The 21,268-nt window shown below is 37.8% G+C and overlaps 4 protein-coding genes across 5 annotated transcripts; all 4 read left to right on the top strand.

The window, feature by feature from the left end:
* Positions 1 to 1,418: 1,418 nt before the first annotated feature.
* Positions 1,419 to 5,376, top strand: LOC112198248 (hypersensitive-induced response protein 2). Of its 2 annotated transcripts, none has more exons than XM_024339332.2 (6): positions 1,419 to 1,571; positions 3,023 to 3,220; positions 3,392 to 3,512; positions 3,966 to 4,057; positions 4,146 to 4,242; positions 4,633 to 5,376. In XM_024339332.2, the coding sequence occupies exons 2-6, from the start codon at positions 3,032 to 3,034 to the stop codon at positions 4,992 to 4,994; spliced, it is 861 nt and encodes a 286-aa protein (XP_024195100.1). In that variant the 5' UTR covers positions 1,419 to 1,571; positions 3,023 to 3,031; the 3' UTR covers positions 4,995 to 5,376. The 2 variants fall into 2 exon arrangements, with proteins under 2 accessions (XP_024195100.1, XP_024195101.1); XM_024339333.2 differs by having other exon boundaries at positions 1,555 to 1,669.
* Positions 5,377 to 6,076: 700 nt separating this feature from the next.
* LOC112198249 (mitochondrial outer membrane protein porin of 36 kDa) lies at positions 6,077 to 8,821 on the top strand. Its single transcript, XM_024339334.2, has 6 exons — positions 6,077 to 6,261; positions 6,372 to 6,439; positions 7,024 to 7,134; positions 7,610 to 7,696; positions 7,849 to 8,057; positions 8,234 to 8,821. Exons 1-6 carry the CDS (start codon positions 6,213 to 6,215, stop codon positions 8,538 to 8,540), a joined length of 831 nt encoding a protein of 276 aa, XP_024195102.1. The 5' UTR covers positions 6,077 to 6,212; the 3' UTR covers positions 8,541 to 8,821.
* Positions 8,822 to 9,438: 617 nt separating this feature from the next.
* Positions 9,439 to 17,447, top strand: LOC112198246 (alpha-amylase 3, chloroplastic). The gene is made up of 13 exons (XM_024339330.2): positions 9,439 to 9,771; positions 9,873 to 10,003; positions 10,358 to 10,412; positions 10,497 to 10,619; positions 10,735 to 10,855; positions 11,145 to 11,500; positions 12,205 to 12,863; positions 13,324 to 13,513; positions 14,526 to 14,632; positions 15,234 to 15,483; positions 16,189 to 16,311; positions 16,817 to 16,984; positions 17,083 to 17,447. Exons 1-13 carry the CDS (start codon positions 9,511 to 9,513, stop codon positions 17,239 to 17,241), a joined length of 2,703 nt encoding a protein of 900 aa, XP_024195098.1. The 5' UTR covers positions 9,439 to 9,510; the 3' UTR covers positions 17,242 to 17,447.
* A 193-nt stretch (positions 17,448 to 17,640) lies between these two features.
* On the top strand, positions 17,641 to 19,997 carry LOC112195774. Its single transcript, XM_024335971.2, has 2 exons — positions 17,641 to 18,685; positions 19,016 to 19,997. The coding sequence occupies exon 2, from the start codon at positions 19,017 to 19,019 to the stop codon at positions 19,890 to 19,892; it is 876 nt and encodes a 291-aa protein (XP_024191739.1). The 5' UTR covers positions 17,641 to 18,685; position 19,016; the 3' UTR covers positions 19,893 to 19,997.
* The last annotated feature ends 1,271 nt before the right edge of the window (positions 19,998 to 21,268 follow it).

The following is a 21,268-nucleotide window of genomic DNA, read 5'->3' as shown; positions in this document are numbered from 1 at the left end:
TTCTCAAAAAAAAAAAAAATATATATATATATATATATATATTGTGAGTGTAGAGGCTCAATAGTCTAGCTTTTTTTTTTTTTTTTTTGGTTAACAAAAGTTTAGGTAAAAGGGAGGATTCCTTACACTACCAGGGGCATGGCAAACCTACGACCTCAACCCAACAGGACTTACGAAATTGGCCAGTGTCCCAGCCCAGCCCAGCCCATTGGTATGGAATTATGCAGGATATTTTCTAGATTGCCCACAAAATGAGAGATTGTTGGTAAGGGGAATCGAACTTGTGTGGGTTTACACTTCAAGTCCGCCATTGCCAACTAAGTCTAGCTTTGTTAGATTGTTTGCGCTCAATCCAGTGGGCCTCACTTAAGTAAACTTATCCGTCCAAAAGACTAAAATGCCCCAATAGGTTATAGTTACCAGGCCCAATAGGTCCAGATTCTCAAGCTGCTTGGGACACGAAAGCGCACAAAGCGACGTCCCCAATAAGACTAAAATGGCCCAATAGGCTATAGTTACCAGGCCCAATATGTCCAGATTCTCAAGCTGCTTGGGACACGAAACAAAGACAATGTGTGTAAGCATGAAAAAGACGCCTCCATTTGCACTGTCAAAATATCTTCATCCACTCACTGTTGTGATTGACGAAGACGAAGAACTCGGTGGGCAAAAATTCTTAACAAATTTGGAAACTGATGGCGTTTGCACAAAGTATATGATTTATCTTTGATTCATGCTTTGAAATTGAAAGGGAAAGTGTGTAAGACCGATAAGATCGAGAAGACCATAATTAGATGTGCTGCGTAGGACGTCCATTCTGGATAAGAGCTGAGCTCAAAACCATTACAAGTCAACATAGAGCTTGAGATCTAAGATTAATTCATATATTTACAGATAAGCAAAATTCTTGTCTTATCTCATATTTGTTCAAGAGTGCTGGTCGGAAGATTTCATAGCAAAATGGATTAGGTGACCTTACAAACAATTGCTTTGTAAGAGCTGAAGAAAATACTTTTTGTTAAATGCAAAGAATCGATTATTCCCATGAGTCTTTATCGGCCATAGATTTAGATATTGTTAGATCTTTTGTGTGGAAGTATCGGTGCCGTATCCTGAACTAATCGAAGTACAATTGTTACCCTATCTCTAATCATTCATTTAATTATTGTTTAATGTGATAGAAAATTGACTTTTAGTCCTTCAATATCTATTTGCTAAAGTAATTCCTACATTTTACCTTGTTTATTATCATTAAGAATTTATCCTCAGTATTTTAATACCGGTTAACGCCCCTTTAGACATCTCTAATAAATTACTTATTTTAAAATAAATTTACAATTTAACCCTTTCAAAAAAAAAAAAAAAAAAAACCATTTCATTTCCCCTCCACACAGGAAATTTCCATGCTATTTCACACGAAAATTACCCCGGAACAACTTAACCGCCACGGTAAAAGTACTTTTCTCACGTTTCACTCGCACCCTTTCCCTTTCCCTTTCCCTATAAATGCTTAATTCTCTGCGAATCTTCTCCGTCACTTCCTCGCTCTCTTGCCTTGTATTTTCGAACAGGTACGCTTACAGTTCGGAGCTCCTTAGCCATGGATTTTCACTCCGATTTGAAATTTACGCTGTGATTTTTCACATTTCACAGTTGTAGTTGCTAAATTGTATGTTTTCTTTGTGGAATTCGCCTTCTCCTTCTAGTTTTGCTCTGAATTTTGTAGTGTAGTATCGTTTAAGTTTCAGAAATCGGTAGGATTAATACGATTTTCCCTAGGTGTTTGAAAGTCTTGCATGAATTTCAAAATTTTACATGAATTCTTGTCGCTGTTAATTTTATGATTCTGCTATGAAATTCGCTTTCACCTTCTGTTCAGCTCTCAATTTTTTTCAGAAACTGAGAGAAATCAGTAGGAGAAATACGAAATTCCAAAGGATTTGAGTTTTACTTTCGAATTGAAATAACTATTACTTTATTAGTTTTTTTTGGTTTTTGATACAGTAGTTTGTTACGTTTTCTTATCTCAAGGTTGTTTACTTTATTCTCTGTGACTTTTTATATATAAATTTGTATTACATATTGCAAGATACATATAAATATTGCCTCTATGGTTCCCCGGCACACACGCTGCTTCAGGCTCTTGAATCCCTGAATGAATATAAAAAATACTCATAAAAAAAAGAAAATAAGACTATTCGTCTGAGTTATTTTAATTATTGGAGAGATGTTATAGATATACAAGTGCTACAGCCCGTTTTAGGTTATATTGTTGTTATTTTATGGAGTATAGTATAGTACTTTTAAGGTTTTAAGTTTCTAATAAACCTACTCCCCTTGATCAATTCAGTGTTGAAGCAGTTAGTCAATTGCTCCATTTGGTGGCTTATCTATGCTATTATGTACTTATATGTTTTTCTGAGTGCGTACTGGGAAAAGGTTTATATTTTGTTTTGTAATGTGTTGATTCAGCACTTGTCAAGCTCTGCACCGAGTATTATATACTCAGATAGAAGTTTCCTAAGCAGGCCCTTCCTGTATAAACTTTTGTTTGAGTGGAAATTCAAATTTAAAGTGGTTAGTTCTGTTTACTAAAATCATAATCGTCATTGTTTCTTACAAAAAAAAAAAAAAAAAAAAAAAAAAAAAAATCTTTTCCACATATTACTGTGGCCTAGAAACTAGATAATCTTGACTTGAGTTTTATTGAATTAATCATCGGGTTCATTTTTGTGACGTTTCTCTTTGAAACTAGTGTTTACATTGACTATTACTTAATGGTTGTATGCATAACAGAAGTTTGAGAATCATTGTTACTTTATTTAATTATGATTATTGATGTGGCAGCAATGGTTTGAGATGCACCTTCAGTTTGCTTGGCAAAATATTAGCACTCATTTGATTCAGTAGCATGTGTTTTTATTAATGTTGACACAATTTTTGGAGAATTGTTGACTATGCAAGAAAAAAACTGTACTGCTACTCAGCATTTGATGACCATTGTTTCTACTGTCTTCGGCAGAATCAGAAAATGGGACAGTGCCTTGGTTGTATCCAGGTGGACCAGTCTACTGTTGCAATAAGAGAAACTTTTGGGAAGTTTGATGATGTGCTCGAACCTGGTTGTCATTGTTTGCCTTGGTGTTTGGGTAGCGCAGTAGCTGGTCATCTCTCTCTACGAGTGCAGCAATTGGATGTTCGCTGTGAAACAAAGACCAAGGTTTGTTTTCAATTTCCTTTAAACACAAAAGATTGCTATAACCTTATATACACTGAGTAAGCACTTCACACGCACTATGTATGCATCTCTTAGCACTCCTGCTGACAAACAAATTAGGAAAACTTTGATGTTCAGTTTATATGCCAATTCTGAATTATGGTATGTCTTCAGGATAACGTTTTTGTTACTGTGGTTGCTTCTATTCAATACCGAGCTTTAGCTGACAAAGCTTCAGATGCCTTCTACAAGCTCAGCAATACCAGGGGGCAGATCCAGTCTTATGTCTTTGATGGTACGGATTTGTTAATGACATAAGTTTGTTTGTTTTATTTTATTTTATGCATGTGTAAGAATTCAGGTATTCATTGTAGCTTGTGTTTTGAATGATCACTTATCACAAAGATAGCTAGCGCAGCTTGTGAAAATTGTTATAAGTTTACTGTTGGCGTTTCCCTTTTTCTTTTCTCTACATCTGATTTGGAACTATTCATAAACCGGACCATTTTACCTTCAAGGAGAGTGTGAAAATGGAGATTGCAGTTTAATAATTTTTTATTTGCATTATTATGGTTTAAGTTTAGGTGCAGAATATTTGTTAGGCTTGAGGTCTGCACTGAACCTCTAGCTAATTCTTATTTACATGTCATCTTACCTTTCACCTTGGAGAGGAGCGTATTTTAGAGTTTAGACATTAATCGTTTAACAATGCACCTTCAGAATTCATTGAATTCTTTTTTCTGCTCAGTTATTAGGGCAAGTGTTCCAAAGTTGGATCTAGACTCAACCTTTGAACAGAAGAATGATATCGCCAAAGCTGTGGAAGAAGAACTTGAAAAGGTATGGATCTGTCCGCTGTTGTTTGGATTAGAATTCAAATGCAGAACATGTATCATTTTGGTAACTGTTTTGGTTGTGGTTTATGCAGGCCATGTCACATTATGGGTTTGAGATAGTACAAACATTGATTGTGGATATCGAACCAGATGAGCATGTGAAGAGAGCGATGAATGAGATTAATGCAGGTAAATATAGTGAATGCACATACATAGAATGCATTTTCTTTTGATAGTCATATTTGTTTATCTGCTTTCATCACAAATAAGAATTAACTTGTCATATGGTTATAATTTATTTCTTTTTAGAACTATTAATCAAATGGGAATCCTGGAAGTTGGTTTTATACAGATGCTTCTTTATTTTTCACCGTCAGTATGATTTGGGGATTAGTGGAGTCTTTGCTTGCCTAAGCATTGTGGGAATATTACTTTTCTTTGCTAACACGAGCACCTCTAATAAAATTTCTTGCTTTGAACAATTGCACCATATTACCTGTATCTGGGGACATTATGTATCCTATTTTTTCTCCTAAAACTGCAGACGACTAATATGTTCATGTTGTCTGTGATTAATAGCTGCTAGGATGAGGTTGGCTGCATCTGAGAGAGCTGAAGGAGATAAGATACTACAGATTAAGCGAGCTGAGGGAGAGGCAGAGTCCAAATATCTGTCAGGGCTTGGCATAGCAAGGCAGCGCCAGGCTATTGTGGACGGGCTGAGAGACAGCGTGCTGGCTTTCTCTGAGAATGTACCTGGGACATCATCAAAGGATGTCATGGATATGGTTCTGGTGACCCAGTACTTCGATACAATGAAAGAGATCGGTGCATCTTCAAAGTCCAATTCGGTTTTCATCCCACATGGACCTGGTGCTGTGAAAGACATTGCTTCACAGATAAGAGATGGTCTCCTTCAAGGAAATTCAACTCACCAGTAAAGTCCTAATACGAACTATGAAGTTGGAGGTGCGGCGTCTATAAGCTTCAACGGTTACTTGTTAGCTCTATCATGCAAGGCAACTAAGAATCAATTTGGGTGTGCTTTCGTCATTTGACATACATGGTATATAGGAGGTGGATTTGAACGTTTTTATATGCTTGTTCATAGTTGGTTGTCTATATTTTATTCAGTTAGAAGCGATGTGAACTATGGCTGGTTTAGTTTTTTTCTGAGCAGCAGGGTTTCTCTTTTGAAAACCATACCTGAATAAGCCTAGAATTCGTTCAGATAGGCCAAGTATTATGTAGTAATGCCAAGGTGATTATTTGGTTATTAATTTTTCAATTTTGTGAATTGATGGTTCTGGTATTCTTTTCAAATCTATTCTCAACAAGCAATTTGTCCCATTGGCCAACGGGAAAGAAAAAAAAAATTGAAGAAAGAGCTTATGAGCGAGTTACCAAGTCATTGCACCTCTAAGATTTGTCAGTGATTTTTATTCTTTTACAATTATCCTCTATCCGATATGGTTGAAAAATTGAGAAGGTATTCATTTTGTGTGTCGTTTTTTTATTTTGATCGGAGGTAAAATAGTAAGTCACACTGATATTAATAACGCATTCATTCAGTCAGTATTTGAATCAATTAATTAAGGTCTATGAAAATATTCCAGTAAAGTCAAACTAATCTTCTGTCACAGAATGCAAGAACTTGAAGATCTCTCAAACATGACATGGGTCGCTCAACTAATCTTACTACACAAGGTGGTTTTTTTAGTGAATGATAGGAGAAGAATATTGAGAAAATTGAAGCCAATATATTTAGGTATAAAATGTTTTTTTTTTTTAGCTAAATTTGAAATAATAGTTTACAGAAGAAAACAGCACAGCACACCAAAAAGAAGAAAATGCTACTCTTTTCGCAACGTGGCATTAAAACAGCACCAAAACGGCGAATATGCCAAACACAACTCTCCCTCGCGATACTCGAGGTCATCGAAAGGCCCCGAGACTTTTCTTCCAAATCAACGGCCTAAAACACCACACCGCCTCCCTACCCAAAATCCAACGCCCCAAACCCACTCTCTCACCAAACACCTATTCTAGGGTTTCCTCCATTACGATTTATATTCACACTCCCATTCTTCTTCCCCCCCCTCTCTCTACAGCACAAAACCCTCTTCTCCTATTTCTCTTTCAATTTTTATCGAACAATCATGGTGAAGGGTCCGGGTCTCTACTCAGATATCGGCAAGAAAGCCAGAGGTCCATGCTTATTTCTTTTTTAATTTTTCCGATTAATTTTTATTTATTTATTTATTTTTATTCTTTTGATATTTTGTTCTTCACTCATAGTCTGTAATTTCTTGGTCCAGATCTTCTTTACAGGGATTACCAGACCGACCACAAGTTCACCGTCACCACTTACACTTCTACCGGAGTTGTAAGCTCTTTTCGCCGCTATTATTTCTTCCCTTTTTTTTTTGGTTATAATCTTTTTCGGTTTTGCTAATGGAGTAGGATATTGATTCATTTTAGTTTAATTGCTAGTCTGTTTGGTTTCTTTGAAATTTGTTGAATATAAAGAAAGAAGATCCATAACTTTCATGTAAATATGATCAGAATCTATTCGGAAGCTCTAGTTGTGTGGTGATTGTAATGGATTCTAACTGCTTGTGAGAAAATTGATATATCAGTTGTTTGGTTACCGAGAGGTTGGAGAAACACATAGTTGATAGTTTCGTTGTATTTGAAAATATAATATTGAAATCTTGGATGCATGATGGTGTTTCTAGACAATTGGCTTTTGCTGTACTCAGCTACTTACTGTCGCAGTAGTTTTAGTGTTTTCAGGATTTTGTTCTTTGCATAATGTTAGTGATAGAACCTGTTCTCAGAGACGGATATGTTGATGCATTTAGTGTTATTGATGTGCTTGCAGTATATGGTTAACATTTTGTTTTATGTCTCGATGGATAATGCAATCCATGTTCCGTTCTGATATTTTCATTTGTTATACTTCTCCAGGCAATCACTTCGAGTGGAATTAAGAAAGGTGATCTTCTTTTGGGGGATGTGAGCACTCAGCTGAAGAACAAGAACATCACAACTGATGTTAAAGTTGATACCAATTCGAATGTAAGTTAATCAGGCACTTCTAGTTACTTTTCCCTTTACATTGTTAGTATGTAAATTAGTCTGTGCAGTGACCAGAAACCAACTCGCCTTGTAGTCGCTGTTGGCTGTTTACTTATGATCATGGATGGCGAACACCAAACTATGAGTAGTGTTTGCATATTTTTCTTGATACTTTGAAGATGGTTTTCATGTAAACTAAACCAGAAATTATTGAATTAATCATTAATGCTGTTAGTGCAATCTCACAGACCAAAGTTAGTGCTCATGTTAGTGCAACAACATTGATGTATGGTTCTTCTAGTCATGTTGTTATATCATACCAGTAGTTCTGTACAAACGTACAAGCAAGCATTATCTTTTGTATCAAATGTTATCAGAAAAGCAAACCTACATCAAATTACGTAAAAATGACATGATTTCACTATCTGAATCTCACTATGCATTGATGTTTTGACTGATAATTGTTTGTTAACAGCTTCTCACAACCATTACTATTGACGAACCCGCACCTGGTCTCAAGGCAATCTTTAGCTTCATTGTACCTGATCAAAAATCTGGAAAGGTAAATCAATTTCTGTTCTTACAAAGCAATGGTGTTCCTTCAGTTGTATCAACTATATTGTATCCCTCATAATGGAATTGCCCTATACATCTTGATATAAATGAGCTCCATTGTTATGCAGTAGTCTGATCTTTGGGTACTTTTGAAAACAGGTGGAACTTCAATACCAGCATGAGTATGCTGGAATAAGTACTAGCCTTGGATTGACTGCCAACCCTGTTATTAACTTTTCTGGTGTTGTTGGGAACACTGCTCTCTCTCTTGGAACAGATGTTTCCTTTGACACTGCCTCTGGGAACTTGACCAAACTCAATGCTGGGTTGAATTTCATCCATACTGACCTCATTGCCTCCCTGCTTGTGTGAGTTATTATCTCTTAGCAAAAAAAGAAAAGAAGAATCATATTGATCAATATTATCATGTCTAGTTTAGTAGCACTTATTGCTCTTGATATATGTCAGGTTCTCTATGGAAAGAACTGTATTCTTGTTGAGATGCTTCTTGTATTTGATCTATGGATTCTGTTGATGAACACAGGAATGACAAGGGTGATACTCTCACAGCTTCCTATTACCAGACTGTTAGCCCCCTTACTAACACTGCTGTTGGTGCTGAGATGTCCCATAGCTTTTCTAGCAATGAGAACACTTTCACAATCGGCACTCAGCATGCACTTGACCCCTTAACCTCAGTGAAGGCTCGGGTGAACAACTATGGCAGGGCAAGTGCTCTTATCCAGCATGAGTGGCGTCCCAAGTCCTTGTTCACTATCTCAGGAGAGGTTGACACGAGGGCAATTGAGAAGAGTGCAAAGATCGGTTTGGCCTTGGCACTCAAGCCATGAGCTAAGCAGGCATCAGGTGCAAATGGAAGGTGGGTTTTGTTTTTGGCATGGTAGAGGGCAATAAGCTAGGTAGATAGGAGGGAATTTCTGTCATGAACTCGTGGTCCTTTACTGTGGTGCTATTGGTTTCTCATATCTTGGTGGTAATGGGTTGTAAAAAATAATTGGCACGAACAAGATGTCAAATTCCTTTCGAATTTTCCACCCATCTCAATGCTAGTGGAGGGTGTACTTTAAACAGAATTTAAATATCCGAGTTTTTTCCCGTCTGTTGTATTCCAGTTCCTGCTTTCCCAAGTTTTGTACTCGTTATTCTGCAATGTTACTGTGAAAGCTGTAGGGCTGGAAATCTGATACTTAGCAACTCTGAACCAAGCTTTTTAATGAACGGCATTTCGGAGATGATATAGTTATCATTCAGTTCTTTACGAAACCGCTATCGTCTTCCGCAAAACAATTATTAACGAAACAAAATTTTCAAAGCACAAGTGGTCCATTTGAACAAGTGGTTCTTTTCAATCAAAGCAAATCAAGATCCAAGAACTTTAGCTTGAACCGTAAACGTTTTTGCATGATAAAAACAAGGGTACCCATAAACAATCAATAATGAACAGAAGGTTCACTTTCCTCCCTGTCGACTGCGGAGTCGAATATCAAGTGGCCAATATTTTTGGCCCTTATCGAAAATATCTATTATTTTCCTTCTCAAATTTAACATGAACCCTTGAAGCAGGAGTTGACGTTCTCAAATAATGATTTGACTTGGCTTTGAAGTTTGTGCAGACCTTTTGCGAATTTACACAAGACTCTTGTACGAAAGCGTCAGATACTAATATCTGACGCTTTTTTTTTCATCAAAAAAAAAAAGGGTCAGATATTAATTTACTTTAATTTTAAAAAAACGAATCGACCTTTTTCTTCTTTTTAATCTCTAATTCTGTTCGAGTTGGTCACAGTCCGAGTGGTGGCAATGTCGACGGTGAGCATTGAGCCTCTTCTCCACCACCACTGTCGCCGGGGAAACTCCCGGCACCGTTCAACGCCTCAGCTCATCCACCTCAGCTCCTCCTTGAGTGTCTTTCCGAAAAAGGTCGAGTTTCGTTGCCGGAGCTTGTGCAACTTCCGGCATCCCACTGCTCTCACTCTCAGAGCTTCTTCTACTGACACCGCCGTAGCTGCGACCACCGCGCCTTTCTTCAAGGAAACATTTCCTCTTGAGCTAACTGAACTGGTTCGAGTCCTCCTTCAATCCTTCAAAAGCTTCAATTTCATGGTGTAGGACTCTCTTTGATGATTTTAGGGAGAGCTGATTTGGTTGATTTGAAATTTCAGGTGGAGGGAAAGATCTTTGTGAGATTAGATCACGGGAAGAAGGCTCGGAATTGGATTCTCACTGTTGGTTGTACTCTTCCCGGAAAGTGGATTCTGCACTGGGGAGTTTCACATGTTGATGACGTAGGCAGGTAGAGCTTAGACTTCATATTTAGCTAGGACGGTAGTGTTTCGATTTGGAGAAGAATTGTTCTGTTGATGAATGTAGGTGCTTGATTTGTGTTGCTGTTCTAGTAGTTGTTAATGATCTTGATTTGTATTACTGTTCTAGTAGTTGTTAGTGATCTTTTCGAGTGATTAAGAGGCCTGGATAGATTAGGATTAGGAAGAATGTGTATTATCAAGGCTTATAAACTCTGGCTTGATTTGTTGTTTTGCTTTTTACTGTAGATCTCATAAGTAGGAGATGGAGTGGCTTCTAGACTTTCTGTCTGTGGTGTTTGGATGTTTTTCCTTGTGCACTAATGAATTGAAATGTTTTGTAGTGAATGGGATCAACCTCCTGATGAAATGAGGCCACCTGGTTCAATTCCAATTAAGGTAAGCGTGGCGTTCCTTAAGTTGATTGCAGAGCTGAAGCTTTTGCATTGGCAGTATGATTCTTAAGTACATGTGCCTTTTCAGGACTATGCAATAGAAACACCCTTGAAGAAATCAGCATCATCTGTTGGAGATGATACCTCTCAGGAAGTGAAGATTGATTTTCATCTTGACGGTGCAATTGCAGCCATAAATTTCGTTCTGAAGGTTCTGAATTTCAGATGTTAACAGTTGAGAATTTCAGTCCTTTATGTTTTATATGCTGGCTATTCCATCATTATTTAGAGTTTCTGCCCTTCTCCGGGGTATTTTGGTGATGCAGGATGAAGAAACTGGCACTTGGTATCAGTACAAAGGAAGAGATTTCAAAGTGCCTCTTGTGGGCTACCTGCAAGAATATGGCAATGTTGTTGGAGCAAAAAAGGGAGTGGGGATATTGCCAGGTTGTCAATCATTATATGCTCTGTTTTACTTTATTTATTTGGTCATTACATTTTTTGATCTTAGTACAAGTATTTTCAATCTCAATTACTCACGATTTCCAAAAAAGGTGTAAGAAAGCCAGAGGGGTGATGATTTTTCTAATTAAACATAAGAATCATATTGAATCCATAGTGTCTGAAACTAGTGTGTGGTTGAGGATCTTCAGTTGTTTCTTTCCAGTCATTTCCATTTCAATTTATGCTTAGTCATGAACTGAAAGAAATTGCTCGGTCTCTTTCTTCCTTCTAGGAGCTTTGGGGAAGTTATCCAACTTATTTTTCAAGGCAGAATCATCAAACTCCCAAGATAAAAATAGCAGTAGTGAATCCAGAGGAACTAAAGAGGAAACTAGGTCTCTAGAAGGGTTCTACGAAGAACTACCTATCGCAAAACAAATTGCTGTAGTGAATTCAGTAACTGTTTCTGTCAGGAAGTGCCCTGAGACAGCTAAGAATCTTCTATATTTGGAAACGGATTTACCTGATCATGTTGTTGTTCATTGGGGAGTTTGCAAAGATGATGCTAAAAGATGGGAAATTCCAGCAGCCCCACATCCGCCAGAAACAGTAGTGTTCAAGGATAAGGCTTTGCGAACTCGACTGCAGGTTTGTATAACCTTATCATCTTTGCTATTACCTTTCCTCCCTTATTTGATTCCCTTTTTTTTTTTTTTTTTGCTGGCTGGACTTGGCCATTATTTCTCCTATAAACAGTGTGTACCATGGTTTCTCCTATAAACAGTGTGTACTTCTTTTATATGCTCATATGCTAGCTCTGACACTGTGGTTAATTTTTTGTTTTTCGGGAAGGGAAAATTTCCCTTAAGTCTGCATGACAACATATTAAGTTACTACTGGGAAAGGAGTACTGTACATTTTTTTCTCCTTTGGTCATGCATAGGTAGTGCCACTTTTTAGGTTTCCACTTCATTACCAAAAAAAGAAAAAGGTTTCTACTTGGATTATTATTCACCATCGTCATCTCTGGAGGTTATGGAACCCTGACAATGAGAAGATGGAAATATTTTTTTGAGCATGCATGTGATCAAAGGTTCATGGTAGGGATTTTACTAGAACTTTATTCAGTGCCACGACTTAAAATCCATTACGTGATAGAGAATAGTGGCATTCGGTATTGGCTATATGAATCCTCATGCTCGGAACAATTTCTTTAATGAAAGCCTTCATTTACTTTCATCTTTATTCGAAGCTGTCTATAAAAAGCTGAAAAACATGTTACTCAATTGTGGCTACTTAAAGAGATTTTTTTTACAAAGCTAATAAATTATTTTCTCGGTTCCTGTCTATAGCAAAAAGAGGGAGCAAATGGACGTTGGGCATTGTTTACTTTAGATGAAGGAACCGCAGGATTTCTTTTTGTTTTCAAGCTAAGTGAAAGTACATGGTTGAAATGTAAGGGCAATGACTTCTACATCCCCCTTTCAAGCGCAAATAATTCACCTGCTGCAGCAAAAGAGGATCAATCTGAAGGTGCTAATGTAGATGAGAGAAGTGCAGAAGAAATAGATGAAAGTTCTTTTACTGAATATACCAATGGAATAATAAATGAAATAAGGACCCTGGTGAGTGGCATTTCCTCTGAGAAGAGTCGAAAGACAAAATCCAAAGAAGCGCAAGAAAGCATTCTTCAAGAAATAGAAAAATTGGCTGCTGAAGCCTATAGTATCTTCAGAAGCACTGTTCCCACATTTACTGAGGAAGCTATTTCAGAAACTGAAGAATTACCACCCTCTGTGAAAATAACCTCAGGGACAGGCACGGGGTTTGAAATATTGTGCCAAGGTTTTAATTGGGAATCTCATAAATCTGGAAGATGGTACATGGAGCTCAAAGATAAAGCTGCTGAATTATCTTCACTAGGTTTCACTGTGATTTGGTTACCACCGCCTACAGATTCTGTGTCACCTGAAGGGTACATGCCGACGGATTTGTATAATCTGAACTGCAGGTACCCTATGATAAATTTATACTACAAAATAATGTTGCATGATCTTCATAGCTTTTACTGACTCCAAATAAATCAGCTAGCTGTACACTGCATTTTTTTGCAGTAACTTTATACAAAAAAAGGCCAACTTTCGTTGGGTAAAAAAAAAAAATTTAAGGTGGTTTCGCAAACCTCTGCTTGCGTGGTTATGCACTTCTAATCAGTTGGACCAAGCATGTACTGACCATCAAAGTTTCAGACCTTATCCTTCTTTTTCCTTTTGGTCTGAACTCTGAAGTCTTGAAGATGAACCCTTCTTCTTCTTCACTCTCTCTCTCTTTTTTTTGGTTTACCTTGGTTGGTATTAAATTCCACTCCTTTGTTTCGGGAGTTCCATTTCTTTAGTATTCTTAATATTGTTCTGGGAGTTCCGGAGGGATGCTGTATACATCAGTGATTACTTTTGTTTCACACTTCTCAGATATGGCACGATGGATGAACTGAAGGAGACTGTGAAGGCATTCCATAAAGTTGGTATCAAAGTACTTGGAGATGTTGTTCTAAATCACCGCTGTGCGCAGTATCAGAATAGCAATGGTGTATGGAATATATTTGGTGGTCGTTTAAATTGGGATGATCGTGCAGTTGTTGCAGATGATCCGCATTTTCAGGTATCTAATTTTTCATTCCTAATGATTTTCTTAGCAATCTTAAATGCTCTTTGAACTAGTAACATCTACATGAATACTGGTTTTCCTTTTGTGTTTTTCTTGGGAATGCCTTGATTTTTCTGCATTTCTCAGACATCAGAATCGGAAGTCCTGTTTCCATTAACATGCAGACAGGTTAAAACTGATCGCATTTGTATAGGCACATTAACAAAATAGAAAGAGACATGATAATTATGTTATTTCATGTGCACACATGGGCACATGTGATAATGTAGTTCGTGCCCTTGTTGGCATGTGAATAACATACACAAGGACTTAAACTTCTTTCCTAGTGCATTCATGGGTATGCTTAGAAAGATGTGATATTTAGTTCATTCCATGTGGATGCATGTGCAAATGTGACAGTGTTGTTTATGACATTGTGAGCTTTGCACGAAAGCATACACACGGAGTTTTTGGTCTGGGTCGAACAAAGAGGTGAGCCCTAAAGGTTTGAGATTTCAAGAAGAATTAAAAAAAGAAAACGAGGAAAATGGAACTTAATAGTTTTCCGCCAGCCTAAAGAAATGGTATTTGGATCCCTGCATTTCCCTGTCTGAAATTAGTTGAAGCAACTTTATATAGTTATAGCTCTTTCAAAGTTAAGATGATTGGAATTGGAATGCTACATATATCAAAATATAAGACACCAAGTTGATATAGAATACAATAGATTCTGAGTAGATGCCTTACAATTTTCAAGACAACTCACCACAAGTTCAGATTAAACTTACCAATTCCCATCATACACTACACATTTCATAGAGTGATAAGATCAAAGCTTACTCTCTGTCTGTAAAATTTTTATACTGAAATTGACCCGAAAAAAGTTCCAAAACAAAAACAGGCCAAAACACTGAAATGCACACATACACACGGTACACTGTAAGAAAACAGAAATATATGTGATATGTAGAAAGAATATACTATATAACTTCTAGGTTTGTGAAAGTGCCTTCTTTGTATTGTACAGGGTAGGGGCAACAAAAGTAGTGGAGATAATTTTCATGCTGCACCAAACATTGATCATTCACAAGAGTTTGTGAGGAAGGATATCAAAGAATGGTTATGCTGGCTAAGGTTAAAAGTCTGGACTATTTACTCAATTCTTGGGATTCTATCCTTATTGTTTGCAAGTTTAACTTAGTTTCGTATTACTGTATCACTAAACACTGATATTGCAATACAGATCCTCAACCTCGATCACCTCTCTATCACAGCACACATGTCAATGGTTCACCTTTTTTTTTTTCCTCTCTACCTTTTTTTTAATGTTTCAAATAAAAAACACACATAATGTGCCACATACGCATACCTCGAATCCATCTTTAAGAAGTGTCTCAAAGCTATTAAGGGACCGAAGTCATAATGTGTCATCTAGCATTAGGACCATGTCTTTTTGACTAAAATAAATGCAGTGATCTCTTCAGTGGATTTATGGTCATGCTCTGAGTTTAGAGGTAGTCTGCTAAGGTACCATCCTGGTCGTAAACGGACACTTATGAAGTTTTTGGGATGAGGCTGTCTCATACATATTATGTCATGTGATATCAGTGTTGGCTTCAACCTTGAATAGTTGTGTGTGTGTGTGTGTGTGTGTATTTTATCCATTGAATTGCATTTCCTCATTGACATATTATGTTGAAAGTTTTTGCTATGGACATATGGGTGACCATCACAGGCAAGAAATTGGGTATGATGGATGGAGGCTTGATTTTGTTCGAGGATTTTGGGGTGGTTATGTTAAGTACTACATGGATGCTAGCGAGCCATACTTTGCTGTTGGTGAGTTTTGGGATTCCCTAAGTTATACGTATGGTGAGATGGATCACAATCAAGATGCACATAGGCAGAGAATTATTGATTGGATTAATGCTACTAGTGGAGCCGCTGGTGCTTTTGATGTAACAACAAAAGGCATCCTTCATGCTGTAAGTGTTCATCTTTGTAAATTTTACATTGCAACCTTTGTACTCAATTGGTCTCTATGTTACCGTTTAAATACCTGTTTATGTGAAGATGCACCAGAATGTCATAAAATGGCCTCTTATCTCGATTCATATGGATGTTAATTTTTCCCTTCAAAACTGTAGTGTTGGTTTTGTTAGAAATATATATATATATATATATATATATATATATATATATATATGCGCAGTGAACTGATTTTTGCATCCATGAATTGTTTCCCACATTATCACAGATTACAGTAAGATTTTTCTTTATAGCTACGCCAGTATTTTTTTTTTTTTTTGCTAATTCCATATGAAGCACCTTTTGTCACTTTTGTAGTAAACAACTAAACAACATATTTCTAAAATCGAAATAAAATGGCTTTCAAGTGCTTATGATGGCAATTGATCTTGTCCAAGGCCTACAAAGAAAAAACCCAGTTACCCAAGTGTTGGCCAAAATTTTGCACCCCAAAGTGGTTCAAATAATCATACATGTGATATGATGATCTAAGTTACCTTATTCTCATTTAGGATGTGATATTGTTCAACCTTCAGTGAAGAGATCAGTTTCTAAGAATGAGGCTGCTGAATACAGTAATCACTTTCCTAGAACAATAGCTATTTGCTTTCCATGAATATATGGTAGATGATACTCTTATTCAAATGGAATATATGATATAGGCGTTGGAAAGATGTGAGTATTGGCGATTATCGGATCAGAAGGGAAAACCTCCTGGGGTTGTTGGATGGTGGCCATCTCGTGCTGTTACCTTCATAGAGAATCACGATACTGGTTCTACTCAGGTTCGAACTTTCTATTTTATATTTTCTGTTATGTAATAGCCAAGAAGGATACTGATCTGTTCCTCCACTTACCTACTCTGTGTACTAAACAAGCTTGTGCACTGTCCTTGTCTTTTGAGTTAAACAAAAAATAAAAAGGATTTGATATTTATCCAGGCTGTACCTTTCAACACGATACTAATCCGATTGAGAAGAAATGCATTTCCTAAAGTGAATTACTCTCTTGCTAGGCAAACTTAAAGTTCATTGCCTGGGTTTTAAATCCAGGATTGGCCTTCTGTAGGAGCCCTTCCTAGCTGGACGATATCTGTCTTTTTTACATTGTGGATAGACCACTATACAATTTAAGTTATCTCTTACCTCCTACCTACTTTCACACCTCACAGAATCAGATGAATGGAGAGCAGAGACTGTTTTTGCGTATGTTTATAATGTTATTGCTCATTTGGATACAGTAAGATTACCATCCAGCTGCATAATTTTACTTTCTTCTTTCCTTTTGAAGGGTCACTGGAGGTTTCCACATGACAAGGAAATTCAAGGATATGCATACATTCTGACTCATCCAGGAACACCTGCAGTCTTCTATGACCACATCTTCTCACACTACAAATCTGAAATTGCAGGTCTAATCTCTCTGAGAAACCGGAACACAATCAACTGTCGGAGCATAGTAAGTATCAACGATAATATAATAAGCTTCATTTGTTGAGCAACATGAGATAGATGTTCCTATAGAAAGTTGATTTTAATTTTTACACTGTATTATAGGTTAAAATTACCAAAGCTGAAAGAGATGTGTATGCCGCTATCATTGATGAAAAAGTAGCAATGAAGATCGGACCAGGTCACTATGAACCCCCAAATGAGCCTAAAAAATGGTCCAAAAGCCTTGAGGGAAGAGACTACAAGGTCTGGGAAGCATCTTAAATTTTCCACTGGGAAGCATCTCATTATCTGAGTATATAAAGTCGAATACAGGGAGATCAATAAGGTTGCCTAGATAGAATAATGTACTTAGTTGAAGCAAGAGGAGGAAGGACTTGCCTGAGCTGTGCAATTGCGGCTAGTCGGCTAATGCCAAAGTGATGATGAATAATTGAGTATCAGGTGGAAAGGCGGTTTGCCATCATTCACTGTCGATTCATTGAGTCTATTACACGTTGTGCTGTATAATTCTACCCGGAAAACTGTTACTGTAGAATGAGTAAAATCAAATCATTATTTGTTAGTTATAAATGATGTAAATTATATATGTATATATATATATATATATCTATATTATTATTAAGAGAAGAGAGCTTGCTCTCCAAAATTGAATTTTTTTTTACCAATTTAACCTTTTTATATTAAAAAACTATGAAATATAATTAATTAATAGGGATAATATGGTACATTGTAATATAGAAACAAAAGAACAAAAATTTAAAAAATGTTGAAGGATGCTGTATTCTAGTGTGTCTCTTCAAACTAGGGTTTAGTTCTAGAGTAATAATAGGAGAAGGTTCTAGATTTCCTAATTGTATTCAGATTTTATTACCTTGTATGCACTCTGTAAATCCCTATATAAAGGGCTCCTATTATCAATAATAGAACACACAATTTCTCTCGAATCATATTTTCCTACAACACGTTATCAGCACGAGCCCTAACCCTGAAACAAATAACCAAAACCCTAAAACAAGTCGAAACCCTCAAACCCTAATTGCCTCCGCCTCCCAACTAGTAGCCCCCGACCCAAGGAGTCCGGAACTGGCAGCAACACAACCAAAACCGGCCGGAAACTTACCGAACTGGCCGCGGAAGCCCCAAACCATCCGCTGCGATCTCTCCACCGATTCACCACCTTCCGGACACCTAATTGCCACCAAATTTTGTCAACAGCACCGTCTCTGTCTTAGGATTTAGGAACCGGAAGCGATACTCCAAGAACCAGTCCAGAAGCCCCTGAACCGGCGGTCACACCAACTGATCCTCCTGCAGAAAAACCGGCAGAAACGACTTTTTGCCCAGTTTTTCCTGTTTCGGCCAATACCAACTGTCGCAAGCTCCTAGCCCTAGCTAGCCATACCGTGCGCTGCCCCTACAGTCCCTGCGCACCCATGTGCCGCCTGCTGCCCCTGCAGCACCGCCGCATGCCTGTTGCATCCTCCTCCTCTCACCTTTCCTCTCGTTCCTGTGCATATCAGTCTGCTTGCATGCTCCGAAACGTCTAGTTTGGGATCTCTGATCAAAATTCTTTCTTCATCAAATTGTTCACCTCTGTCTCTTCTATCTAATCTCCAAATTTCAGCCCTATTGGAGTTGTTTTGGGACCTGTACATCAATCCAAGTGGGAGCTGTTCAGAAGCGAATCTGCTCCGAATTTCAACAAGTAAGTCTTTATGATTAAAGTTCCTGCTTTCTTGTCTTTTAAATTTCATTATTTTCTGCAGGATTTGCAATATACGAACGTGAGTTCGATTATTTAAATAAGCAGAATTGTGGGGATTCACGCTATATACGAACTAAGAGTGTTCGTGATCGTAGGACTAAAAGCGTCCTCAAGCATCGATCTTTGACCATATTAAACATCATTGTTTCGGTCTAATCCAAATAAACTTGGAAATCGATTTCTTGGTAGCATAGTTCGGAAATCTTATTAATATTAGTTTCCGTGAAAGCATTGACTCCTAAACTAATTCGTTCTTGTTTCACTTTTCAGGATGTCGAACTCGAACGGACTCAATTTTGTTCCATTGGATTATGCAGGAAAAAGATACCTATTGTGGGCTCAGGACATTGAGCTCCATCTTATTTCCCGTGATCTATTGCACACAATCCAAGAGCTTTGTTCTGAAGGAACTGCTCCAGACCCTCAAACTGAGATTGACAATTCCAAGGCACTTGCCCTAATGATGCATCATATGGATAGAGAACTCCAGTTTGAGTTCATGAATGAGGATAGCGCTATAAATCTATGGCAAGTGCTTCAAGAAGGTTATGGTAATGTTCGTGACTCCATCCTTCTAGAAGCAGAATGGAATGATCTTCGCTTCTCTAAATTTGATATAGTCATGCAATTTTATTTGGAAGCTCGCCGCATCAAAGCAATGATGCGCATCTGTGCCAAGATGATCACAGAAGACCAGTTGATTGAGAAAACCCTCAATACTTTCCTTGTCTATGCTATGGGGTCCTCTAATTTATTCCTGATTCATGTAAACGCAAGACGGATCACAAGTTTTCAACAGCTTATTGAAGTTATGGCCACTGCTAAAAGACATGGCAACGAGCTTGTGAGAAAAGAAATTGATAGGATTCGAGATGGCGACCAAGAGCATTGTTCCAGGGCTAGAGAAATTCGCCATAGATGTCATGATCCATATGATCGAAAGGCTCATGAAGGTAATCGCCAAAGGCGACGATCACGCGACAGTAGAAGCCGTGACTTTGAGAGACGAAGAGTTGGAAACCATGAAGCCAACATTGGCCATGGTCATAATTTTCCAATGCCTCAGGTCCTAAGGACCATGCACATTGCGCCAATGCGCCTCAATCAAGGGAGAATCCTCTTCATGGTGTCTATTTCGAACGTCTGATCAATAGACCTAAGTTTGCAATGTACATAAGAAGGAAGCCACCTCATGGTGATCAAGACATTGAGTCAAAGAAGACTTCAAATCTGGCGATGAAGATAAAATGCTGCAGATTTTTATAGTCTTTTATTTTCCAAGAATTATGTAAATTTTGGATTAGATTTTTGGTTACGAAACTTTGATGTAATCATTGACTATTAATAAAGTGTCGATTCTTTTATTTCATGTCTTGGACATAATTTAATTCGAATTTTATTATTTTAAAGATATAAGAGCCAATGATTTTTATGTGGAAACACATTGTGAGAATGGATAAGAGTTCATTTGCATCACCTCTAATTACTACGGACATAAACGAGTATTAGAGAAACTTATGAGTCGCTCTAGTGGATTGTATGCAACCACTATTCACATCACTGAACCCAACCATGTCATGAGAGATGACTTATGAGATTCTGACACATATAGGCTTTGGCACGACCGTTGGGGACACCCAGGTCATGATATGATGATCCATATATTAAAGACTTCACACGAACATCCATTTTTCAAAACGAAAAGAAGTAAAAACTGAAATTCGGTCCAAGGAAGGGCACATGCCCCACACGGCGCAGTCCCTATGCACAACTAGCCATCAATGGCTGGCTCCGCCTACCCCCTGTGGCCCAAAGATGGCTTTGACGCCACCAATGCCTCCTTGGCCCATTTTTCTACTTCTAAAGTCCATTATGACTTTGTGGCTCAACCAAATTCTTCCTTGGTTGCTTCTAAGGCCCATCGTTCGTTTTACAAAGCCTGCTCTTTAGCAAAATTAGGATCGAGACCATCCTATGCAAAGGACCCAACGGAAATAATTTCATTCTTACAAAGAATCCAAGGGGATTAAGTTGACCCATTCAACCAACATGCGGACTGTTTAGATGTTGGTTGATGTGCAGACACGCTGGTCACGTGTCGCTCTATTGCTCACTCGTAATGCTGCTTATGATAAACTCCTGGCCCAGATCATATGGCTACGGGCTCACTACCCGGATCATCTCATTCCGTCAATTTGACTTGATAATACTAGAGAGTTTACATCAAAATAATTTTCAATGACTATTGCTTATCATTGGGGATTGATATTAGGCATCATATTCCCATGAACACACCCTCATGGTCTCACGGAAAAGCCACCATTAAACAACTATGATGGTAGCCCGGACATTGGTAATGCGCACTAATATTTTCGCTTGGGGTTATGCAATATCACATGCAGCTATGCTAATTTGTCTACGACTCATAGCCACTCAACTTTTATTTGTGTTACAGCTAGTGACTGGGTGCGAGTTTAAATATCTCGTACTTATGCATATTTGAGTGTGCGATTTATGTGCTAA

The sequence above is a fragment of the Rosa chinensis genome, chromosome 4 (genome assembly GCF_002994745.2).
Source record: "Rosa chinensis cultivar Old Blush chromosome 4, RchiOBHm-V2, whole genome shotgun sequence".
NCBI classification, from domain to species: Eukaryota; Viridiplantae; Streptophyta; class Magnoliopsida; order Rosales; family Rosaceae; genus Rosa; species Rosa chinensis.
This window is presented reverse-complemented; position numbering and strand designations above follow the sequence as displayed.

Excerpts from the sequence above, each read along its gene's own strand:
- LOC112198246 (XM_024339330.2), top strand. The coding sequence starts at position 9,511 with ATGTCGACGGTGAGCATTGAGCCTCTTCTCCACCACCACTGTCGCCGG. Across the intron at positions 11,501-12,204 it reads CTTTGCGAACTCGACTGCAG|CAAAAAGAGGGAGCAAATGG; the intron begins GTTTGTATAACC and ends TCCTGTCTATAG. Across the intron at positions 15,484-16,188 it reads CAAAAGGCATCCTTCATGCT|GCGTTGGAAAGATGTGAGTA; the intron begins GTAAGTGTTCAT and ends TATATGATATAG.
- LOC112198248 (XM_024339332.2), top strand. The coding sequence starts at position 3,032 with ATGGGACAGTGCCTTGGTTGTATCCAGGTGGACCAGTCTACTGTTGCA. Across the intron at positions 3,221-3,391 it reads GCTGTGAAACAAAGACCAAG|GATAACGTTTTTGTTACTGT; the intron begins GTTTGTTTTCAA and ends GTATGTCTTCAG. Across the intron at positions 3,513-3,965 it reads CCAGTCTTATGTCTTTGATG|TTATTAGGGCAAGTGTTCCA; the intron begins GTACGGATTTGT and ends TTTTCTGCTCAG.
- LOC112195774 (XM_024335971.2), top strand. The coding sequence starts at position 19,017 with ATGTCGAACTCGAACGGACTCAATTTTGTTCCATTGGATTATGCAGGA.
- LOC112198249 (XM_024339334.2), top strand. The coding sequence starts at position 6,213 with ATGGTGAAGGGTCCGGGTCTCTACTCAGATATCGGCAAGAAAGCCAGA. Across the intron at positions 6,440-7,023 it reads CTTACACTTCTACCGGAGTT|GCAATCACTTCGAGTGGAAT; the intron begins GTAAGCTCTTTT and ends ATACTTCTCCAG. Across the intron at positions 7,135-7,609 it reads AAGTTGATACCAATTCGAAT|CTTCTCACAACCATTACTAT; the intron begins GTAAGTTAATCA and ends GTTTGTTAACAG.